At 38.4% G+C, this 20,273-nt stretch overlaps 1 protein-coding gene across 1 annotated transcript in view; it reads left to right on the top strand.

Moving 5' to 3' along the window:
* Window positions 1-20,273, top strand: part of Ankrd13c (ankyrin repeat domain 13C) — a 40,837-nt gene that overhangs the window by 17,729 nt on the left and 2,835 nt on the right. The window contains exons 5-12 of the mRNA XM_021663552.2: window positions 7-52; window positions 2,655-2,721; window positions 4,621-4,765; window positions 7,719-7,850; window positions 10,627-10,788; window positions 15,101-15,180; window positions 16,584-16,682; window positions 19,190-19,290. Coding sequence (XP_021519227.1) covers window positions 7-52; window positions 2,655-2,721; window positions 4,621-4,765; window positions 7,719-7,850; window positions 10,627-10,788; window positions 15,101-15,180; window positions 16,584-16,682; window positions 19,190-19,290 — 832 coding nt within the window. The remainder of the gene's footprint in view (window positions 1-6; window positions 53-2,654; window positions 2,722-4,620; window positions 4,766-7,718; window positions 7,851-10,626; window positions 10,789-15,100; window positions 15,181-16,583; window positions 16,683-19,189; window positions 19,291-20,273) is intronic.

The following is a 20,273-nucleotide window of genomic DNA, read 5'->3' as shown; positions in this document are numbered from 1 at the left end:
TCTCAGTTAGGTGACTTTTACCTAGAACTTCACTGGGATTTTCAAAGCTGGGGTAAGAGTGTGCTATGTTTTATTATAAAATGTGAAATTATGGAAATATTAGCTTGACACGTTTCATGCTTGTTTAGAGAAAAGTTAGGTTCATTGTGTTTAACATAATCATTGTAAAACCTACTAGTATTATTGCATTCCCAGCCAGAGAAGCAGCGCTGAAAATTCTAGTTTTTAAGATGTAAAACTACGTAAAATTTTGTAATAAAAACAAGCTTGTAAACTATAGTAATTTAGTCTACATCTTATACCTGCAATCCTAGTACTACAGAGGCTGAGGCAGAAGTGTAACCATTGCTTCAAAGCCATGCTAGGTCAGTTCATGCTTGGTTACAGCATTACAGTGTAAGACTCTTTTTAAAGAATACTGTGACTCAGTGGTTACTTTGCTCTTGCAGAGGACTCGGGTTCTGTTCCCTGCGCACATGTTAGGCAGCTCACAAATGCCATTCCAAGGATCCATGCCCTCTTCAGTCCCTGTATGCACAGCATGCACGTGACGAAAACACACACATACTTACATGCACGTGCACATACGGTAAAAAACAAAGTAAAGCTTTAAAATAAGATAATTTAACATAAAAAAACTTCAAAAATGTAAAACTATTTGATTAAGAAAGTTTAAAGTATAGTTCTATAATTTCTGGGAATTTGCTTAAAATTCTTTGTATTTTATCATCTTTTAGTCATTTTGTCCATTAAGTACTTTATAGCAACAGTCTTAACACAAAAGTTGCTGTTTATAAAAGGTTTTAATTTTGACCTTGTTATTTTGCATCCATTTATTAATTTATCATGGCAATGGAAACATTTCTCCTTTTATCAAATGTGAATCTGCTCAGAGAAAACTTAATGTCCAAAACCAAAGTTTCATAAAAATGACTTCCACATTTTTTGAAAAGCTAACTGAAAAAACTAAATTTTATTTTGTTATTTATTTGGTTTTATGAGACAGGGCTTCTCTGTATAACAACTCTGTTCTGAAACTTGCTCTGTAGAACAGGCTAACCTTGAGCTCACACACAGAGAGCGAGATCAGTCTGCCTCTGCCTCTGCCTCTGCCTCCTCTGACTCCTCGGCCTCCTCGGCCTCTGGCCTCTGGCCTCTGCCTCTTAGGATTAAAGTAATTTTATTTTTATTAAAGAGTTAATACATTTGAATACAACAAACATTTTTACTAGTATCTGAGTCGACTTTGGTGTTTAAAGTTGTTTAAATGATTAGTGGTATTTATACCTATAATTAATGAAACCAAATATTGACAAAAATATGAAGTATATTCCATTTTATATAATTGTATGTAGTTTGGAAGTTAAATTTATATATATACATAAATATATGCACATTACATGTATCTATTCTGATTGTTTTTATGCTAACATTAATATTCTCTATATATAGTACATTTTTTATATGTCTAGAAATAGGTCTTTCTACATCTTACTAAAAACTGTTTAGTAGTAGTAGAAAAATAATTGATATTTTACATTTTGGAGACCATTGAAGATTGATAAATACAACTTAATTTGGAGCTTTACATTCTGCATTGAGACCCTTTAATTGCAAGTTACACTTTCAGAATGTGTTGTTTATGCACACTCACTTCACCTCATTACTTGGTACAGTTTAGGGTCTGGGGGTCTGCTCAGCTGTTAAAGTGCTCGCTGTTCAAGCATGAGGACTTGAATTTTGTTCCTCTACCCTCACATAAATGCTGCATGCAGTGGTGAATGCTTGTACTCCTATGCAGAGAAGTAGAGACAGGGTTTAGGGACTTGCCATTCCAGCCAAACTGATTAGCTCCCAGTTCAGGGAGAGAACCTATCTCAAAGACATAAGGTAGAGTTCCATAGAGCAAGACCCAGTCAACCTCCGATCTCTCCATGTGTGCACACTGTGGAAGGTAGAAGTTGATGGGTCAGGGGTGCGGTTTCTTTTGTACAGACTACGAAACTGAGGTACAGTGAGCCTAAGTAACAAGGCTACATATTTGGGGCTCAAATTCAGCTGCCTCATTTCAAAGTTGTTTCTTTTTTATTTTTTAATTTATTTTTATTATGTATACAGTGTTCTGCCTGCATATTAATGTACACCTGCATGTCAGAAGAGGGCACCAGATCTCACTGTAGATGGGTAGATGGCTGGGAGTCACCATGTGGTTGCTGAGAATTGAGCTCATGACCTTTTGAAGAGCAGCCAGTGCTCTTAACCTCTGAATCATCTCTCTAGCTCCAAAGTTATTTCTTAATATGTTACTTTTCTGTTATTTTTACAAGTAATATTTATGGAATCAATTAAGTAAGACACAGGATTGTCTGTTTCCTATTAAGGATTGTTTAGTGACACCAGAGTAGTGTTTTCTCATCTGTAGTATCACACAGTACCCTGAAGTAGAGTAAGTTCTGCTACTCTTTGAAATAGGCAGGCTTAAGGGCATACATTGACACTATAGTTGAGCAATTTCTGGGTGGGAGATACTGTCTTAAAGGCAGTCGTTAACACTTGCTGAAATACTAGTAAAATGTTTCCTGTGCTGCTTTTGAAAATTTTGCAAATGTCTTAGATTTTAGTTACTTTTTAACTTTTTGTTTCTAAAATTACAGTGCCTTTGCTTTCCCGAATTCTGCCTTCTGATGCCTGTAAAATATACAAGCAAGGTATCAACATCAGGTGAGGTGATATCCTTTGTGTTCTGAGTAAAAGAAAGTTAAGTTCTGGAAGGAAGCTTTTCTGATGGTCATAGTTTACTTGTGTTTAGTAAGTTAAAATACTATAACATATTCAGATATTGTGCTCATATAATACCTAGTACAGATAAGGAACCAAAGCCGTAACACCTAAGTTAAGATGAGCTTGTCATCCAAGCAGACTTTCATCAGGGAAGGCCATGCTGCGGTGCTCCCTTTGTCTTGGATTCATTTAGGAATAAGGACCCCTAAGGAGGACCCACCCGCATCCTAACTTTGCCCTGTGTCTTCCAGAGCTTTTCTTTCCCTGCACCCATTCTCCACTCACGCCTTTAGTCAACATGTTAAGGATGATTTTATTTTTTCTTTTCATAGTTACGATTGTTAAATTTATGAGAAGTAAAAGTATTTTTTCATTTTAAAATTTTACTTTTGTCATTCCTTACATTTTTAGATTACTAATGTTATAAACTTTTAAAATTTATATGTATTAATATTAATATTCAAATTTGCATATCTATACATGGTACATAGGCATATTTATGAAGTGTGTATATAGACACCCTTGTATATATATATTCCTGTGTATCCAGATTATTAATTTAGATGTTTAGAATTAAAAATGTTTTGAGGGATTTTTTTATTTACACTTTGCATTTGTGGATGAGAAAGCTCAGAAACTCAATAATTTTTAAATGGTCATTTTATCTTAGTTGTATTTGATTTTTTTATGACTGCTTTAAATTTGCTTTGCATTTATGTGTGACTTCTTACAGTAAGTGATGTGAGGGCTGTGTTTGTGAAGTCCTGAATTTGATCCCCAACACGGGGAGGGGGAGGGCAAAAATGGTAATGATGGGGTGTGTGAACATGACCAAGTAAATTGTGAAAATGCTAAGTTGGGGACACAGGACTGAGAGTCTAGGATTTCTTCCAGCCTCAGCTTGAAGAATAAATGACACCAGAACAGTGCTGGATGTGTGGGTGTGTAGCACAGATTTTTGTTGTTGTTGCTTATTTGTTTTTTCTAGATTATAAGATAGTTTTAAAAAGAGAATTAACATCTAATAAAAACTGTATATGTAAATGTTTTTAGCATAACTCTAAAGGAAGCTAAATTATAAAATTCTAAAATATAGCAGAGGGATTTGTAGGATTTATGTTTATCTTGTATCATGAGTAATCATTGGAAATATGGTCAAAGAGGAATCAGTACTTTAGTAGACAAAGGAGGGAGTGAGCAACATCATTAGATTAATTGCTGTTATAAAGCCATCACATGAACTTAAAATCCTAGCATTTGGGAGGTGCATAAAAGCATTGTGAATTCCATGTCAGCCTGGGTTTTGTATTGTGTTCTGGGCTAGCCTGGACTACCTAATAAAAAATCTTGGCTCAAGAGGAAGGGGGCTGGAGAGATGGTTCAGCAGTTCAGAGGACCTGGGCTTGGTTGTGAGCACCCACGTAGCAACTCAAAACCATATGTAACTTCAGTTCTTTCTTGATTAACTAAGTGCTCAGAAAAGAGATAGTAGAGTATGTATTCAAATACTATGGTTTTGTTTTGTCTTCTGTTTTTGTTTTTCAAGGTAGGGTTTCTATATGTCTTGGCTGTCCTAGACTTGCTTTGGAGACCAGTTTGGCCTTGAACTCATGGAGATCCACCTGCTGCTGCCTCCCCATGTGCTGAGATTACAGGCTTGTGCTACCACACCTGGCTTCAAGTACTTTTTAAAATAACATTTTAAATTTAGCTTTTATCTATGAATTCTACGTTGGGCTGCAGTAGTAACATCTTTGAGCTTAAGAGACACAAAGCTTATGTAATTATTAATAAGGTTTTGTCAAATTCTGTCAGTTTTTACCTGTTTGTCTTTTACAGGCTTGACACAACGCTCATAGACTTTACTGACATGAAGTGCCAACGAGGGGATCTGAGCTTCATCTTCAATGGGGATGCTGCACCCTCTGAGTCTTTTGTAGTGTTAGACAATGAACAAAAAGTTTATCAGCGAATACATCATGAGGTGAGCATATCTTAGTACCTTAGTATTTCTCTAAAGAGTTGAAAATACATACTTCTCTAGTAAAGCCTCTGAATAATTGTTTTATTTAAAACATAAAGTATAATTGATGTAGTTAATTCTCAAAGCTTTCATTTCTTCCCATTGATTTCGGTTGATCCCTATGCCAGTGGCTTGGCTCAGTCTAGGTTTCACTGGCTCTCATAATGAGCCTGTGTTAACAGTGAGACCCTTCTGCCTTCTGTTGTCTGACCTCTGCACAGCCCCAGACACAAGCCCCACTCTCCACCTTGGGCTCCTTTTACCTCCACTTCTCCCTTTTGCTACTGCTGTGTATTGATTCATACCTCTCATTTGTTCCCTTTTCCTGTTGCAAACCGTGTTCCCAAGAGCCCTGCAGTTAGTTCCTGTGCTTGTTTCTTTGAGGTGGTGAGAACTCCTGAGCTCAAGTGCTTCTTCTGCCCTAGCCTCCTGAGTGTCCTGCAGATGATGTTAAAGTTCCTCCCTTCATGTCTGCATTGTCGTTGTCATTCCCACGTGTTGCTTCTTCCTCACTTGCTGACTGAGATTGGACCTTCATGGTTAACATATGTACACTAATGAAATAGTGTTCTAACTCATACCAAGGAATACAGATTTACAGAAGGAAAGAAGGAAGACAAAGGAGAAGAAAGGGTATTCTCTGGAGAGGAGCCAGGTGAATGAAGTCAGGAAAGGAAGAGTAAGGCCAGGCCATTTGGGAAATGGGTCTGGCTGCAGTGAAAAAATGTTAAGGCTCTATACGCCAGAAAAGTTGCCTCGCATCAGAGGGTCACAGAGTTTTCAATTTGGTATTGATTTGACCAGAGTTTGGTGAATCTGTTTTATACGTTGTTTGTATTTTATTTTTTGCCATTACCCATCCAGGGTTAATATATATGGATATTTCTGTGTTCGCAGTGCCAAAGATTCAAGGAATTTAGATTTTTGAACAGCAGTCCTTGAACAGAAATAGAGTAGGCCCTCCTATTTGCTAGATATTGTGGCGTTTATGCTGTCTGAAGTAATTCTTTAATGTCATATGAGAATGAATGCAGGCTATGTGCAAACATCATGCTATTTTCCACCTGCATGTCAGGTTTTGGTAAGTCTGGGGAGATACTAAGTGAGGATACCAATTTATTGTAATATGCAAACATAAGCAGTAATTTCTCGCTAAATAATACTCTTTATATAATTAACAGCAGATCTTTTTCAGTGATGGGTCAAGAGATGGTTTTTTATTTCTAGATAGATTTCTGTTCCTAAAACTTGTCTTATCACAAAAATAGAATCTTACAGTATTCCATACCCAAGCTGACCTATAAAAAATTTGAAGTGGAATATTTAGTTTTCTTAATCTACTGCAGCCAAAGTATTTCTTTAGAAAACTATGTTCAGGGTTGAAGAGTCCTGAGTTCAGTTCCCAGCAATTACATGATGGCTCATAACTATCGAGAATGAGATCTGGTGTCCTCTTCTGCATGCAGGCAGAATACTGTATACATAATAAATTAATAAATTAAAAAAAAGAAAATTATGTTCAATATTTGTGTTTCCCAGGAATGCATTTTCATTATGCATTAGCAGTAATGTCAGGATTTTGCACCCTTTGTTTGTAAAGGTGGTGAGGATGGTATTGGTATAGTTCCAGGCTGCTGATTGCTGTAAACACAATGATAAAGGCAGAGTGAGAGCCAATGGAAAGTGAGGTGTAAAGGATAGGAAATACCCATCTGCTTATAGCAATTGCAGACCTTTGGACAGCCTTCATTCCTTGGCCTCTACCTCATACGAGAGTACCTTAGCTGGTTATGAGAGAGAACTTTATTGTATCTCTGCCTGCTTGCTCCCCATCTCATGGTTCTCTGTCCTAGAAGCAAGCAGAGAGAATTGCTGTCTAAGTCTGGTTATCTGAGGTCGATCCATGGAACCCACTGGAAATAAAACCAACTACACAGAGCTTTCCTTTGATCTCCATGTATGCATGACAGTATAAATGTGTCTCTCCCCGTCATTCTACATACACATGCATATACACATGTATGGAAAAAATACTTAAAAAGAAACAAAAAAAGACAGCTTAAGCAAGTTAAATTTTAGGAGTCCTAGCTCATACTCATGACTTCCTTCTCTAAAAGGAAATATTGGGAAAACCCACCCTTCTCCCTTGCTCTTCAGATTGCTTACTTAATGTTTTTAGATAGGGTCTCCTATAGTAACTGACTGGTTGGGTATTCATTATGAAGAGCTGGCTGGCCCTGAACACACATAGATCTTCCTGCCTCTGCTTCCCAAGTGCTGTAATAAAAAGGCTGTGCCACCATAGCTCAGACAACAGTGATGGCTTTTTTGAGGGGGTGGGGGACAATAACTGAAGGCTAACTTACTTGCATTTAAAGTAAACAAAACCCTTATATAGGAATTTTTGTCTGAGGCCTTTCTATTTAATTCTCAAAGAAGTTAAAAAAATTGTTCTACAGACCAAATAAGTGTGTAATGAGTAACAATGACTTTATTACATTTTTCTTTATATAACAGCATGAAAATGTTTTATTTTCTTATGTCCTGCCTTTAAAGATTCATAATTAGGGGCTGTAGAGATAGCTCAGCGGTTACGAGCACTCACTGCTCTTCCAGAGGACCTGGGTTCAATTCCCACCACCCACATAGCAGCACAGAACTGTCTGTAACTCCAGGATCTGACATTCACAGGCTAACTACCAATGCACATAAAATAAAAATAAATAAATTATTTTTAAAAGATTCATAATTAGTCATGATTCTGAGTTACAAAAGATACAAGATGTGAAATTTAAACATCTAGTTTTAATATGAATAAGACTTTATATTTATTTAGAAACTATGTATTTTTGCCTTTTGAAATTTGTACCATCTTGAAGATTCTTAACTTTTATTAACTTTTGCCCTAACCTAGGAGTCAGAGATGGAAACAGAAGAAGAAGTTGATATTTTAATGAGCAGCGATATTTATTCTGCAACTTTATCAACCAAATCGATTTCTTTCACACGTGCCCAAACTGGATGGCTTTTTCGGGAAGATAAGACAGTATGTAAACATCCAGATATTTTTGAACTTGAAAAATTGTTATCTAATATCACCAAAATAATGATGGAAATATAGAAATTGTCTGTAGGTAGGCTTATCTTTTTTCCTCCCTTTTTTTGAATCCATATAGTTACAGTGTGTAGTCACTGAGTTTGTGTGTTTTCTTGGAAAAGCCCAGAGAGAGAATGTAGTTGAACACTTGTCTGCCTTTCTCATAAGGAGGAGTTTGCATGTGGCTCCGTTCTTTTTCTAGTGCTTTATGTATGTGGCCTGTAAAGAGATGTACACTTGAATTTGTTTCACTGAGTCTTTTCCTCCCTCTTTAGAGCTCTCGTGTCTTATGTCTGCTCGTATTAAGCTTACATTTCTATAAGACTGGCAAATTTAAATCTTAGTGGAAGTTTACATAATTATCACATCTGTCAGCAAGAGGCAACCAAAGATCACCTAAAAATACGCTAAGACTATTTTCACCTGTCATGCCCTGTATTCAGTATTGAGTCAGGAGTTCTCAGATTTGAAACTGGCCTGAATTACATAGCAAGACCACACACATGCTGTGTGTGTATTTAAGCAACAATATATATTAAATATACAATATAATTTTTAATGAAACATTTCAATAAACTATTACTTATAAATTAATGATATAAATATAAATTTAACAATAAGAGCCACATCAGGTAAGGGGTGAGATTTAATGAGGTTTAAATTATATTTAATAACATTTTTACTTTGGAAAAACAGAAACAAGCCTTGTATTCACTTAAAACTAGCTCATAGGACATAGAAATAAAGGATGTTAGGGATGAGTGAGGTAACAGATGGGAGAAAATGGAAGAAAAAGGAGAGGGCTGTGTAGGGGGGTTACCGTTCTTCTTTAAGAGACTGGCTTTTGTGTTTATGGGTCTTTGCAGGTATGAAAAGTGTATACTAGGCTGGATGTTAAGGGTAGAGTTTGTACTGTTTAGAGTCAGAAATCTGTAGATAGTATGTCAGGGTTTTTGTGTTGCATTTTTGAAGTGGAATTGAATTTTCCTCTAGAATTCTTAGTGTTTGCTGTTAAGAATGAGAGGACTGGATGAGACCCACACAGTTCATAAAGGGGAATCTGTTTTTCCAGAGCCTGTTAATTCAGTGGCATAGTAAATGCCATTACAGTAGCATGTTGACCATAAGATTAATGAACAAAGCCAGAGGACTCCAGTGACTATTCTCTATAATCCCGTATCCCCTGCAGACCTTATTAGTGTTTTTCACACATAGATATGTATCTGTAAGTAATGTAGTGTTTTGTACTGATACTCTTTAATGCAGTGCTGTCAAAGGCTTTGGAACTGGCTGTTTCATGACTATGTCGTGGGAGCCTCTACTCCTCACATGAGTGCTACTCACTACCGTTAGCAGCTTGCATGTCACATAGTGAGTATGCTACATTTTCCTGCAGCCTTAGTGTTGGGTACATGGATGAATAGCACACATTTCTGCCATTTCCTCAGTTGTAACTGAATTCACTCCCCTTCCACATGCCTTTGCAGTGTACAACACAGGCAGCAAGAAATATAGTAGCTGGATCATGAGCAGCACATAGTTGACATTTTTGTTGATAGGATAGTTTTTGTTCAATAAGTATTTTATATGATCACCATACCTGTTAATACCTCCCAGCCACACATAAGTGATACCCGTGAGCCCTCAAAGCCTGTTTGGCAACAATTGGCACTTAGGGCTCCAGGCTGTGGGTCCAGCATTGCAGTGCATTGGTTGCTTTGAAGTCTTACTTGTCTGTACTCTTCTTCTGGGCAGCATTAGACGGATCACTTCAAGAGAAGATAAAAATTGAAACTGCTGTCCATCTAGTGTTACCACTAAGCAGCCAAAAGCTCTTGAGCAGCGGCTAGGTGACCTTCTTAAGTCTTTGACAGGTAAGGAGGGAGTCAGTATGCCATGGTTCCCATTTTGTAGGTAGAAACGGGTGCAAAATGCTTGGCTTCCTGGTGACATTTAAGGGTCTACAGAAGTGCTGGAGCTGTACTGAACCAGGAATACCAGGACACAGCAAGGTGAACTAGGCAGCCTAGATACAGGTGGAAATGGGAAGCTGGGCCAAGGATAGTAGATAGTAATAAGTAGGTAGTTATACACGGGACTATGTGGGTGTTGGAGGTGCGGGTCAGCATCGGATGATTAGTAAGAAGAGCTATTTGCTCTCTTCTTGCTTTCTTTTTATCATTTTTATCACGCAGTTTCTGTGCCTGCATCTATAATTTAAACATTTTACATGTATTAGTGAGCAAGGCTATTCTTGTTTTCTTTTTTTTTTTTTTTAAAGCAGTGAGCAGCACTAAGTTGAAATTTTATCCCATTAAAGATCAGAGAAGGTCCAGTGTGGCATGGACTGTGGATTTTAATTTTGCTTTTCTATCTATAAAATGGGAACAGTGTTACACCCCTGACCCCTCCTTGGTTACTCTTACTTGACTGTTCAGTAAGGTTCTCAGATTGCTTTGTGGTACTTGGTAGTAGATAGTGAAAGAACATCATACATGCTTTTGTTTAGACTGCCTAATTTGCAGGTTAATCAGCATATACTACTTTAAATGATTGATTGTATTTTCAATTTATGAAAATAATTTGGTGACTTCCAATATCAGGTTATTTATTTTCACCTAAATGGCACATGTTTATGGAGAACTTTATGTCTCAACACTTATTTTTTAAATCTGAGATATCTTCCTTTTAAAGTGTCCTTCTGGAATTTTTGATTTTATTTTAGGAAAGAGTAGGAAACTTTTTGGCAGACTTTTATCTGGTGAATGGACTTGTTCTAGAATCAAGGAAAAGAAGAGAACATCTCAGCGAGGAGGACATTTTGCGGAATAAGGCCATCATGGAGAGCCTGAGCAAAGGTGGGAGCCTGACGGAACAGAACTTTGAGGTGCGCTACTTATTAACTCTAAGTGTAAATCTTCATTTTCTTTGTTTATGAAGAATAGAAAAGCAGGGAGAGAGACGTTTGGTATTTTTTGAGTCTGGAGTTGGTCTTTGAAATCATTTTGTAAATATGAAGCCTGGTGTTAATTTTTATTCCATATTCTTTTGCCTGCTGTTTTAAAGACCCAGCTGAAGGCTCACCCACTTCCCAGGTTAGCTCTAGCCTGTCCAGCCTGGGGGCTGTCTGTTGAGCCTCTGCTTATTCAAACAATGTGTGCAGTGAATGTAGGGTCAGGGAGGGATGGGAAACGGAAAGTAGGAAGTACATGAAAAATGGAGATTGTTCTACCATCTGATTTCTAATATGAACTGAATAATGCTTTTTTTTTTTCCTTGTTTTAAAAATGTGCTGTGAATATCTATGTGCACATCATGTGAGGCCAGACACCCACAGAGGCCAGAAATGTGTGTCGGATCTTCTTGGACTAGAGATCTGTCAGATAGATCTGTCAGACAGGGGTGCTGGCATCCAAATTTGGGTCCTCTGAAAGAGCAGCAAGTGCTTCTGACCACTGAGTCATCTTTTCTAGGCGCTTAAATTTTACTTTGTTTTAGGTATATCCTCTATCATAAAGATTCCTAGATATTAACTCTTTATATAGGAGATTTTTCAAGTTTCAGATTAGGGATCCTTGAGAGAGAATAGAACTATTCCAGTAGGTCATGGCCACTTTTTTTTTTTTTTTTTTAAGCTAATGTCTGAATAAAACTGATTGAAAGCAACCAAAGCACCTCTCATGTAGTGATAGTTGTTGCTACTCTGTGAGGCCACAGTTTCAGGGATGTGGACGTGTTTGTAAGCAGCCGTGTGTGAGCAATAGAGCTAAAGTCAAAAAGATTGGAAGCTACAGGAGGCTGGGTACATTGTCTGCAACAAAATGGCCAGATTTCCTTAAAATAGTGTGGTAAGTTCTCAACAATCCATGGTAATACTGTGTGTTAAGGGAAATGTTGCAATGCTTAGAAACTTGAGCATATCAGCCACAATTTAGGTGACTGCAGTATAGAAGTATTTCCATTAAAACTGTGTAGGCCAAGTTAGTGTGTTACCATTCTCTTCTTGCCAAATGCTTTTTGTGCTTTTCAGGCTTTTTCTTGCCCCAAATCATAGCCCTGTCAGTCTGCATTTATTCATTCACTCTGTAAGTAGGCAGTAAAGAACACTACAGAAGCAACTAATTACACAGGCATTCGGAGTACAGCCTGGCAGAGCTGCTGCTTTCTCTGTGAACCTTCCTGACTGTGTTGTGATTTGAATTTTATGAAAGACCTCTTTTAAAAATAGATTTTGTTGTGATAGTTGCTATCACTACACTTGTTTAATATTGGGGATAAATATGTGGAACACTGTATCAAACAGAAGAAATTCATGAGCTATTTGCCAGTTAGCTCTGATGAGCTGATGACTGCATATATGCCTGCAAAAATCAATCTGGGGATTAAGTCTGATTGATGCCTATTCAAACTTCAAGTAGGCTTCTTTATTTTCATACAGTTACATGAATTGTAATCTAATGTACTTGAATTGTTAAAGGGTTCTTTAAATGACATTTTAAGCAGCTATAGTGTTTCAAATTGAAATTAAAATATAGTTTACTGCATGTAGCTATCTAGTAGAACAGACTAATGTGTATGAAGTACATAAGCTTTCAGCTTCAGTCAGAAATTAAAGGAAAGTCTTGTGAACTGTAGCTTTATTTTGACTTTGGCACAGTGGGGCAGCTTTTGGCTTAGTTTCTGGTGCTAGGAATATCTGCTGGAGGCTGTTGATCACAGATCACAGTAGGACAGGAAAAAGACAAATTAATTTTGTTTGTTTTCATTTGGTTTGGTTTTTTGTTTGTTTGATTGGTTTTGGAGACAAGGTCTTCCATTTCTCCTAAGCAGGCCCCAGACTTCTGGTCTTCCTGCCTCAGCCTTGTGGCTGTGCACACCCAATCCATTTATGAACTTTGTGATTCTAGGTGAATATTTAAGTTTAGTTTGTCAATTTCTAATATACAGGTGTGTGGGGACGGGGCTTTTGAGGATTATGGCATTGGATTTATAGATAAATCCATTGCTACATAAAACTTGGCTTGAATTTTTCTGTGTGTGTGTATGTGTGTGTGTGTTGCTGGGTCTAGAAGTTGGATCTTTGTTTATTCTGCAGCTTTTGGCTTACTCCAGCTATCAGCTTTTCTCTTGTTATCCAGCTCCTGTGTGGCAGCTCCTATTTGCTATAGGCTGTGTAAAGGATGGATCTTCTGTATTGCCTAATGTTCAAAGCCAGTTTCTCTTTTGTACAACCTCTGCTGCTTTGGAACAAGGATCTGTGGCCTTTCCAGGCATTTGCAAAGTCTGTAGCAGCCTGCTGGAACACGCCACAGTTCCCAGTCACAGTTTTTACTGAGATATCTTTTCTTTGACTTGGCATCCCAATAAGAGAAAGAGGGGGAAAATGGTGGGCCAAGTGGCACATGCCTGCAGGCCTAGCTCTTGGGAGGTGGAGGAAGAAGAGTCAGGAGTTCAAGGTTATCTTGGGTACATAGTGAATTTGAGGTTAGCTTGGGCTACCTGAGACCCTACCTTTAAAACAACCCAGAACAAAATCCTTTCCTTGTGGCCAGTATGTATGTGGTGGTCATTCACCTTATTTCTCCCCAGTTTTCAGTTTGTACTGCCTTTCCCTCGTTTAGTTCCTATTGCTGGATCATCCTACAGTGATTTAAACGCGTATTTAACAGACATTGAATTCTGACCTTAAAGGCAGTTAGCATGTAACTAACTACCTTGTGTATTGATCTTTCCTGTTAGTGCTTCCTACCATAGTTGAAATAAATACATTAATTCACAGTCTTCACATGTAATTCTCCTTGCTTTAAAAATGTTATTGTAGTCTGTTCAGGATTGAAGTTTCCACTCAGGAGGCAGAGGCAGGCAATTCAAGACCAGCCTTCTCTGATAAAACAAAACCAAAAAGATGAAAGCTTCCATGAGTCTATACAGTTGCTTTCTGTGGTTTCATTTGGTCTGTAATATGTTTTGAGCCAGATACAGTGCTGTGCACTTGTAACTCAGGCACTTGGCGGTTTTCTGAGCCCAGGAGTTTGGAGTTGTGGGAAACCTGCAGTAAGTTTCAGTCCTGTGCCCTCACTTGGGCAGTGTGAATAGGCCCAGTTTTGTTTTTTGGGACAGTCTCATGTAGTTCAGGCTGATCTTGAACCTAATGTATAGTAGTGGATGCCCTTGATCTTCATGTTCCCATTTCCCAGGCACTGGGGCTACAGGCATCTGTGTGATTTCCAGTGGTGATAAGCTGCTCATTGATGTAGTCTTTTCTTCTACTGCCTTAAGTTTTTAACAGCCAGCATTCTTTCATTTTTGTGTATTTCTGTATCTAACAACAACTGGAAGATTTTAGATAACTGAAACAGTGAAGAAGAGGTAGTGTTAGCTTGATGCCAATATTAATATTTATGTTAATACTTAAACTGCCATGGGACTACCGTGGGACTAACCTCATCAAATGTTATGTAGAAGAGTTTAAGTAGACCAGCATTTAAGTGGTTTGTTTTGTCGGGTGTGCTAACATGCTGTCTATCACTAAACACCCCAACCCGCTTACTGTTTTGTGAGGAAGTTTTGTTTGAGCGAAGAGCAGCAAGGAGATTTATTTAGAGACAGTAACAGGAGACTGCAAAGGAGCAGTGGCCTATGTGAGCTAGAGCACCCAATAGCCACACAGTGTTTGGGGGTTTCTTTATATAGTCTGGGAAAAGGGGGAATTGGTTGCTAGAGGAGGAGTATGTTGGTTATCTGTTTTGATTGACAGGCTTGATTGACCTAAGGTTTTTTTCTTTGTGCATGCCCTTTACCATCTGATGTCATATGCATGCCTGATCATGCACTGGTATGAGATGGCAAATAGAGGTTTTTCTGAAACATTCACTCAGAGGACAGTTGGCTTTACTGTGCGTTACCAAGGTGGATATGTTTTAGGACATGTTTTTCTCGGAAACATGGGGTTACGAAAGAATTGCTGGGGAGGAGCCAACTTTTGCATTGTTTGGGGTGGGTTGTACCTTCACCTTGATGCAAGTGGGAGTCCTAAGTTTCTAAATGCATGCTTAGGAAATGGGTGTATGGAGCTCGAGCCAGTAGAAGTTCTGGGTTGCCAAGCTTTCCTGCCTCAGTGTGTTGTGACTTTACATTTTGAAGTGTGACTTCTTCATCCCACATACTATACTCTCCTTGTCTCTTTCTCTTATTGGCAGCCGGTTAGAAGACAGTCCCTTACCCCTCCTCCTCAGAACACTATTACGTGGGAAGAATACATATCTGCTGAAAATGGAAAGTAGGTGGTTTTTTTGCTTGTTTGTTTGTTTGTTTGTTTGTTTGTTTGGATTTTAGAAAAATTTGTTAAAACAGTATATTTTGATAGAGTTCTGAGAGTATTATTGGTCTATTTTATCTGAAGCTATTCTAACTTTATGAAATATAAAGGAAGCCTGAGAAAGAAACCTCCCAAATGATGTGTGTACTTACTATGGGTGTAGAGCCTTCTTTTTACATTCCTTCTGCCAAAAACACACACCAGCCAACAAGGAAGAACCTAGTAGGGCTTGTTCGACTATCCTTTTCTACTGACTCATGCTCACAGCTGTGCTGATGCTTGAAGCACTTCCTGTAAAACCATACCAGTTTGTTTTCTCTCTGCCTCTGCAAGCTGGGTTTTGTCATCCATTTCATTGACGACTCAGCATTCTTTCATAAACCTTTACTTACTGCTGTATCACTAACTCTTGAGAGGAGTTAGGCACACCATTGGTATTCCTTACACATAAATTGATTAGAAGAGAGGAGAATCAATAAAGCTTATTTTGGGTGAATGGATGGGTGCTTATCTTAGCCAACCATTGTTTCCTTTTGGTAGAGAATAAAATACCTCCCCTTGTACCTACCCTTTCCACTTACTGTACTGTGCTCAAGAAGAAGCTGCTTGATTTTCTTTTTCTTCTTATTGAAAAGCAAGCGATGTTTAAGGTTTTTTTTTTGTGCTCTGTTCCAGTGTTAGAATGTTTGACATACTCTGTACAGTGTTGGACATCGTCTTTTTGTTAGTGACCATCATTTTGACTAGCCTTCACTGCATGTCCCAACAGGTCAGAGGAAACCACTATATAGTTACTTGTGGCATGTGCCATATTATTCAGCAGGACTTTGAAATAGGGCAGGAAAGCCTATTCATAACTCAGTGGAATAAAGGGGTCCCCTCTGATAATTGTACAAGGGAAAGTATTTTGAAATAATTTCTGCTGTGTTCAACTCAAGTTTGTCTGTTCAGCTCATTCTGTGAGTTTTTGCTTCCTCATAGTCACACATACCAATAAAGAATGAGTTTTAAATTTGCTATAATTTTAACAATGCATATGTATTAAATTCTTTAAATGTAGTGCTTTTATGGTTGATTGCTGAAACTATAATAGACAGGGATTGAATTAAGTAATTTTATTTTCATAGTGATTTTTTTGTTCTTAAAAATTATTTATTTTTAAAATTTAGTTATAGCCAGTATGAAATTTCTTGAGTATTGATGTTTGTTTCTGAACTTTTAAACTGTTTGTTTTGTCTCATTTCCTATATGTGTCTTGCTTTTAGCATAATAGTAATATTTCTGTAGCAGGATAGGAAAAGTAGAAGTATTAGTGAGTCTTGATGGAGAGGCATGAGTTTTTAGCAGTATTCTTTCTGTTGCAGGGCACCACACCTTGGCAGAGAACTGGTGTGCAAAGAAAGCAAGAAAACATTTAAAGCCACTGTAGCCATGAGCCAGGAATTTCCCCTGGGAATTGAGTCGTAAGTGCGGTGTTGAGGTGTTGATTACAGAAGTCCGAAGAGACTCTGCCGGCATCAGTATTTGCATCTGAGTTGTTGAAATGTGAAAGAATCAGACAGCGTTTGTCTCCAGAGTGTTGAGTGCACCCACCCGTACATTTTATGGTTTACAGGAATATCGTTTATAGATAAATTTTGAATAGTCTAAGGAAAAGTATTAAAACATCACATGCCTATAAAAAGCTTCAAAGCATAAAAATTGTGGAATAAAAAGGGTATTTTCTTTCAGCACATTAGTTAGACTGTCTTGTTGACTGTACTTCTGAATGCAGAGCCCGGGAATGGTTTGCGTTTTGACTCACAAGTTTTGGTGCTTTATGAGCCAGAGTGTCCTGGATTCCAACAGTAATCACATTTGTCTTTTTTTTTTCCCTCTTTCTCGGAAGTTATAATGCTGACCTCCTGTCATTTGCTTTGTCCTTTTACTGATAAGCGTTCTGTTTTCAGTCTGTCCTTATTGAAAACTGTACTGCAGTGCACACCTTGCATATTCCCTCCAGGCCCATCTACATCTGATGCTCCTTTAGAAACATTGAGTTCGGAGAGATGAGTGGACGGGAGGTGGGTACTCTTGATAGGCTGTACTCTCAGCTCCTTGGAGCTGAAGGACTAAGTTATTACTTTTCTCTGATTTGTTCCCCTGTTAACCAACATGGTGACTTTTTTTTTTTCCTTAGAAAAAATAGTAGGGTCTGTAATTTCAACAAAGTCTGTTCACATTCCTTGCCTTTGCCACCCTTAAGCTTTAGAAAGGTAGATAACATGTTGTGTAGAGCCTCTGTGTAAGCCTGAGGTCACACATGGGGGGAATCTGGAAACAGTGTGAGAAAGGAGTTAAGAAAACACAGGCAGATATCTGGGTGCTCTCGACCTGATTCCTAATAGAGGATTGCAGCTGATTTTACAGTGTGTTTGGAGTTAACTCCAGAGATCCTAAGACATGAGAAATAGATGTATATTAGTACATGAGATGATGTTCTAGGATAAAGGGGAATCAAGGAATAGTGGATACAGAGGATAGTCAAGAATTCATTCTACAACAAAACAGATATCCTGTGTAACAGTTGTGAAAAACACATTGAAAACATAAAATCAGTGTAATTAGATCATTGCTGAGGTGAAGGACAAAAGAATGAAATGAAAAAGATATGGAAAGCCAAAGGAATAAACTAAGACGTGAACAGCATTATCAGAAAACAAATACATCAGATGTAGTTGATGAGAGTAGATTTAGCTAAAATTAAATTTTGACAGCAAGTGAAGGGTCAAGAGACATGACTGAGAATATAAGAGCCACTGACATTCACTCTCTACCCTCTAGATGTGGCCTAGCTAGTAGTTGATCTGATAGAAATTTCTCTGTAGGAAAGGATGGAGTCTGTAAGATAACTTTTGATTTCAAACTGGGTACACAGCAGCCACTATAAAAAATTACCCTGTTAAATTACAGTGTTTCTTTGCTTTGATAGGACCTCACTTTAGCCCAGGGTTTCCTGGGACTCTCTTAGTCTTCGTGCCTCAGGCTCCTGAGTTTTGGGATCATGTCTACAGACATGAGCTATTCTACCTGGATCTAAATAAACTTCTTGGTTTTGTTTCTTTGGGATTTGTTTTGTTATGTTTGGTTAGTATTAACTGCAGATTGAACCTAGGCCCTTACACATGTTGGGCAAATATTCTACCATGGTCTCCATTTGTAGTCTAGCTATCCTAGTTGCTAAGAAACAAATCTAAGGCATTTGGGCAGAGAATGCCTAAAAGTTACTCACCCATAGTTTTTGACACATATGCTCAGCCCCATAGTCCCTACTTGGGAAGCTGAGACATGAAGATCAGAACTTTTAAGGCTGGCCTGGGTTACAGAGTATAAAGCCAGTCTGGGCAAGTTAGTGAGACTATCTCTCAGAGATTTTTTAAAAGTAAAATCTGAAAAAGTCCTGTACCGAGCTTAGCAGTGAGTTCTGGCTGAGCATGCATGAGGTCCTAGGACCATCTCTCAGCCCCCCAAAACAAGTAAGGTAAAGGAAAATAGTGTGGCTCTGTATCCAGCTGCTGCTTACAGCCAGGCACTGGGAAATATGAAAGAAAAATAGTATTAAGTGTTGGGATAACCCAGCCAGAAGACCAAAGGAGCTGTCTAGGACACTGAGGAACTCTGGTGTCTATAAAGGGATTGATTGTGTGACCATGTGAGCCAGGATTGTAAGACTAAGATTAACCCTTCATAACCCAACAGTAAAGCTCAGTCGTGAAATAGAAATTCACTTGAGCATTGCATCCCAGAATGACTGGGTAGCCTGCAGGCTTCAGTGAGAAAACATGTCCCAAGGGAGTGCAGAGCAGCATTTTGCACTACCGCAGGCACCTCCTCTCAGTGTTCAGAGGTTAGTCGGTGATGTCTGAGCCATGTAGTTCAGGAACAACGTTGAGGACATGAACCATTGAAACATTCTTCTTTCATTTTTCAGATTGTTGAATGTTCTAGAAGTTATAGCACCCTTCAAGCACTTTAACAAGCTTAGAGAATTTGTTCAAATGAAGCTTCCTCCAGGCTTTCCTGTAAAATTAGGTAAGAGAAAAACATGCAGGTGGAAATTTAGAGCTTTTTTGTTTTGTTTTTGTTGTTAATTCAAATTTAGTAAGGTATATATTTTGAAGGGCAATGCATATACCAGTCACTTCATTTTTATCTCTCTATTTCTCTGTCTGTCTATCTAATGCATTGGTGTTTCTGTTTTGTTATATGTATAAAATGTCTGAGAAATAACAGCAAGTTCAATTTCTACATGATTTAAATGAAATATAAAGGACATGGTAGCACTCCTGCAGGAGAGTGTATGAATATTTTAAGTCACTGAAATAAAGAAGCATGGAGATATATAATGAAGCAAAAAACCAGACTTGAGTTGTGCAGGCTATACAGCGGCATAGAAAGTTAAGGAAGCTGTGCAGAGGGAGAGTTGGTACACTCATTCCCATCCAAAAGCCAGGAAGCATAGGAAGTCAGAAAGTAGAACTGTGCATAGTTTTCTAGCTTCTATGGCAGCTGTCACAGAATACCATCAGTAGCAAGACCCCACTGGGGAGCTGGAGTCTCAGATCAGCACTGTCATCAGGGTAATGTCTCTGCTGACTTCTAACCTGGTATGTCCCGAGCTTCAGCAGTTTTCCGCATGCTGAGAAGTGGCATTCAGTTTCTGGACTCATCTTTCTGCTCTTCCTTCTCAGGGCAGGGACTACCTGATGGTGTTTGGGTTGATGTCTCTGCAGAAAGAATCATTATGTATTGGCAGTTATTCCTGATGTTGACCCTAACTCCATGTCTGCAGCACCACACATGTGCGGTTCGTATGTGCACATGAGCAGAGGGACCAGAAGGTCCTTTAAGACACTTCTAGTCTAATAAAAGCACAAACACTTCAGTACAGAAAAGATAGTCTACCATATGCTGAGAGTGATCCCAGCACTTGGGAAACAGAGGGAGGCAGATCCCTGAGTTGAAGGCCAGCCTGGTCTACAGAGTGACCAGGGCTATACAGAGAAATCTTGTCT

The sequence above is a fragment of the Meriones unguiculatus genome, chromosome 10 (genome assembly GCF_030254825.1).
Source record: "Meriones unguiculatus strain TT.TT164.6M chromosome 10, Bangor_MerUng_6.1, whole genome shotgun sequence".
Taxonomy (NCBI): Eukaryota; Metazoa; Chordata; class Mammalia; order Rodentia; family Muridae; genus Meriones; species Meriones unguiculatus.
The sequence above is the reverse complement of the archived record's forward strand: the minus strand, read 5'-3'. Positions and strand labels throughout refer to the sequence as shown.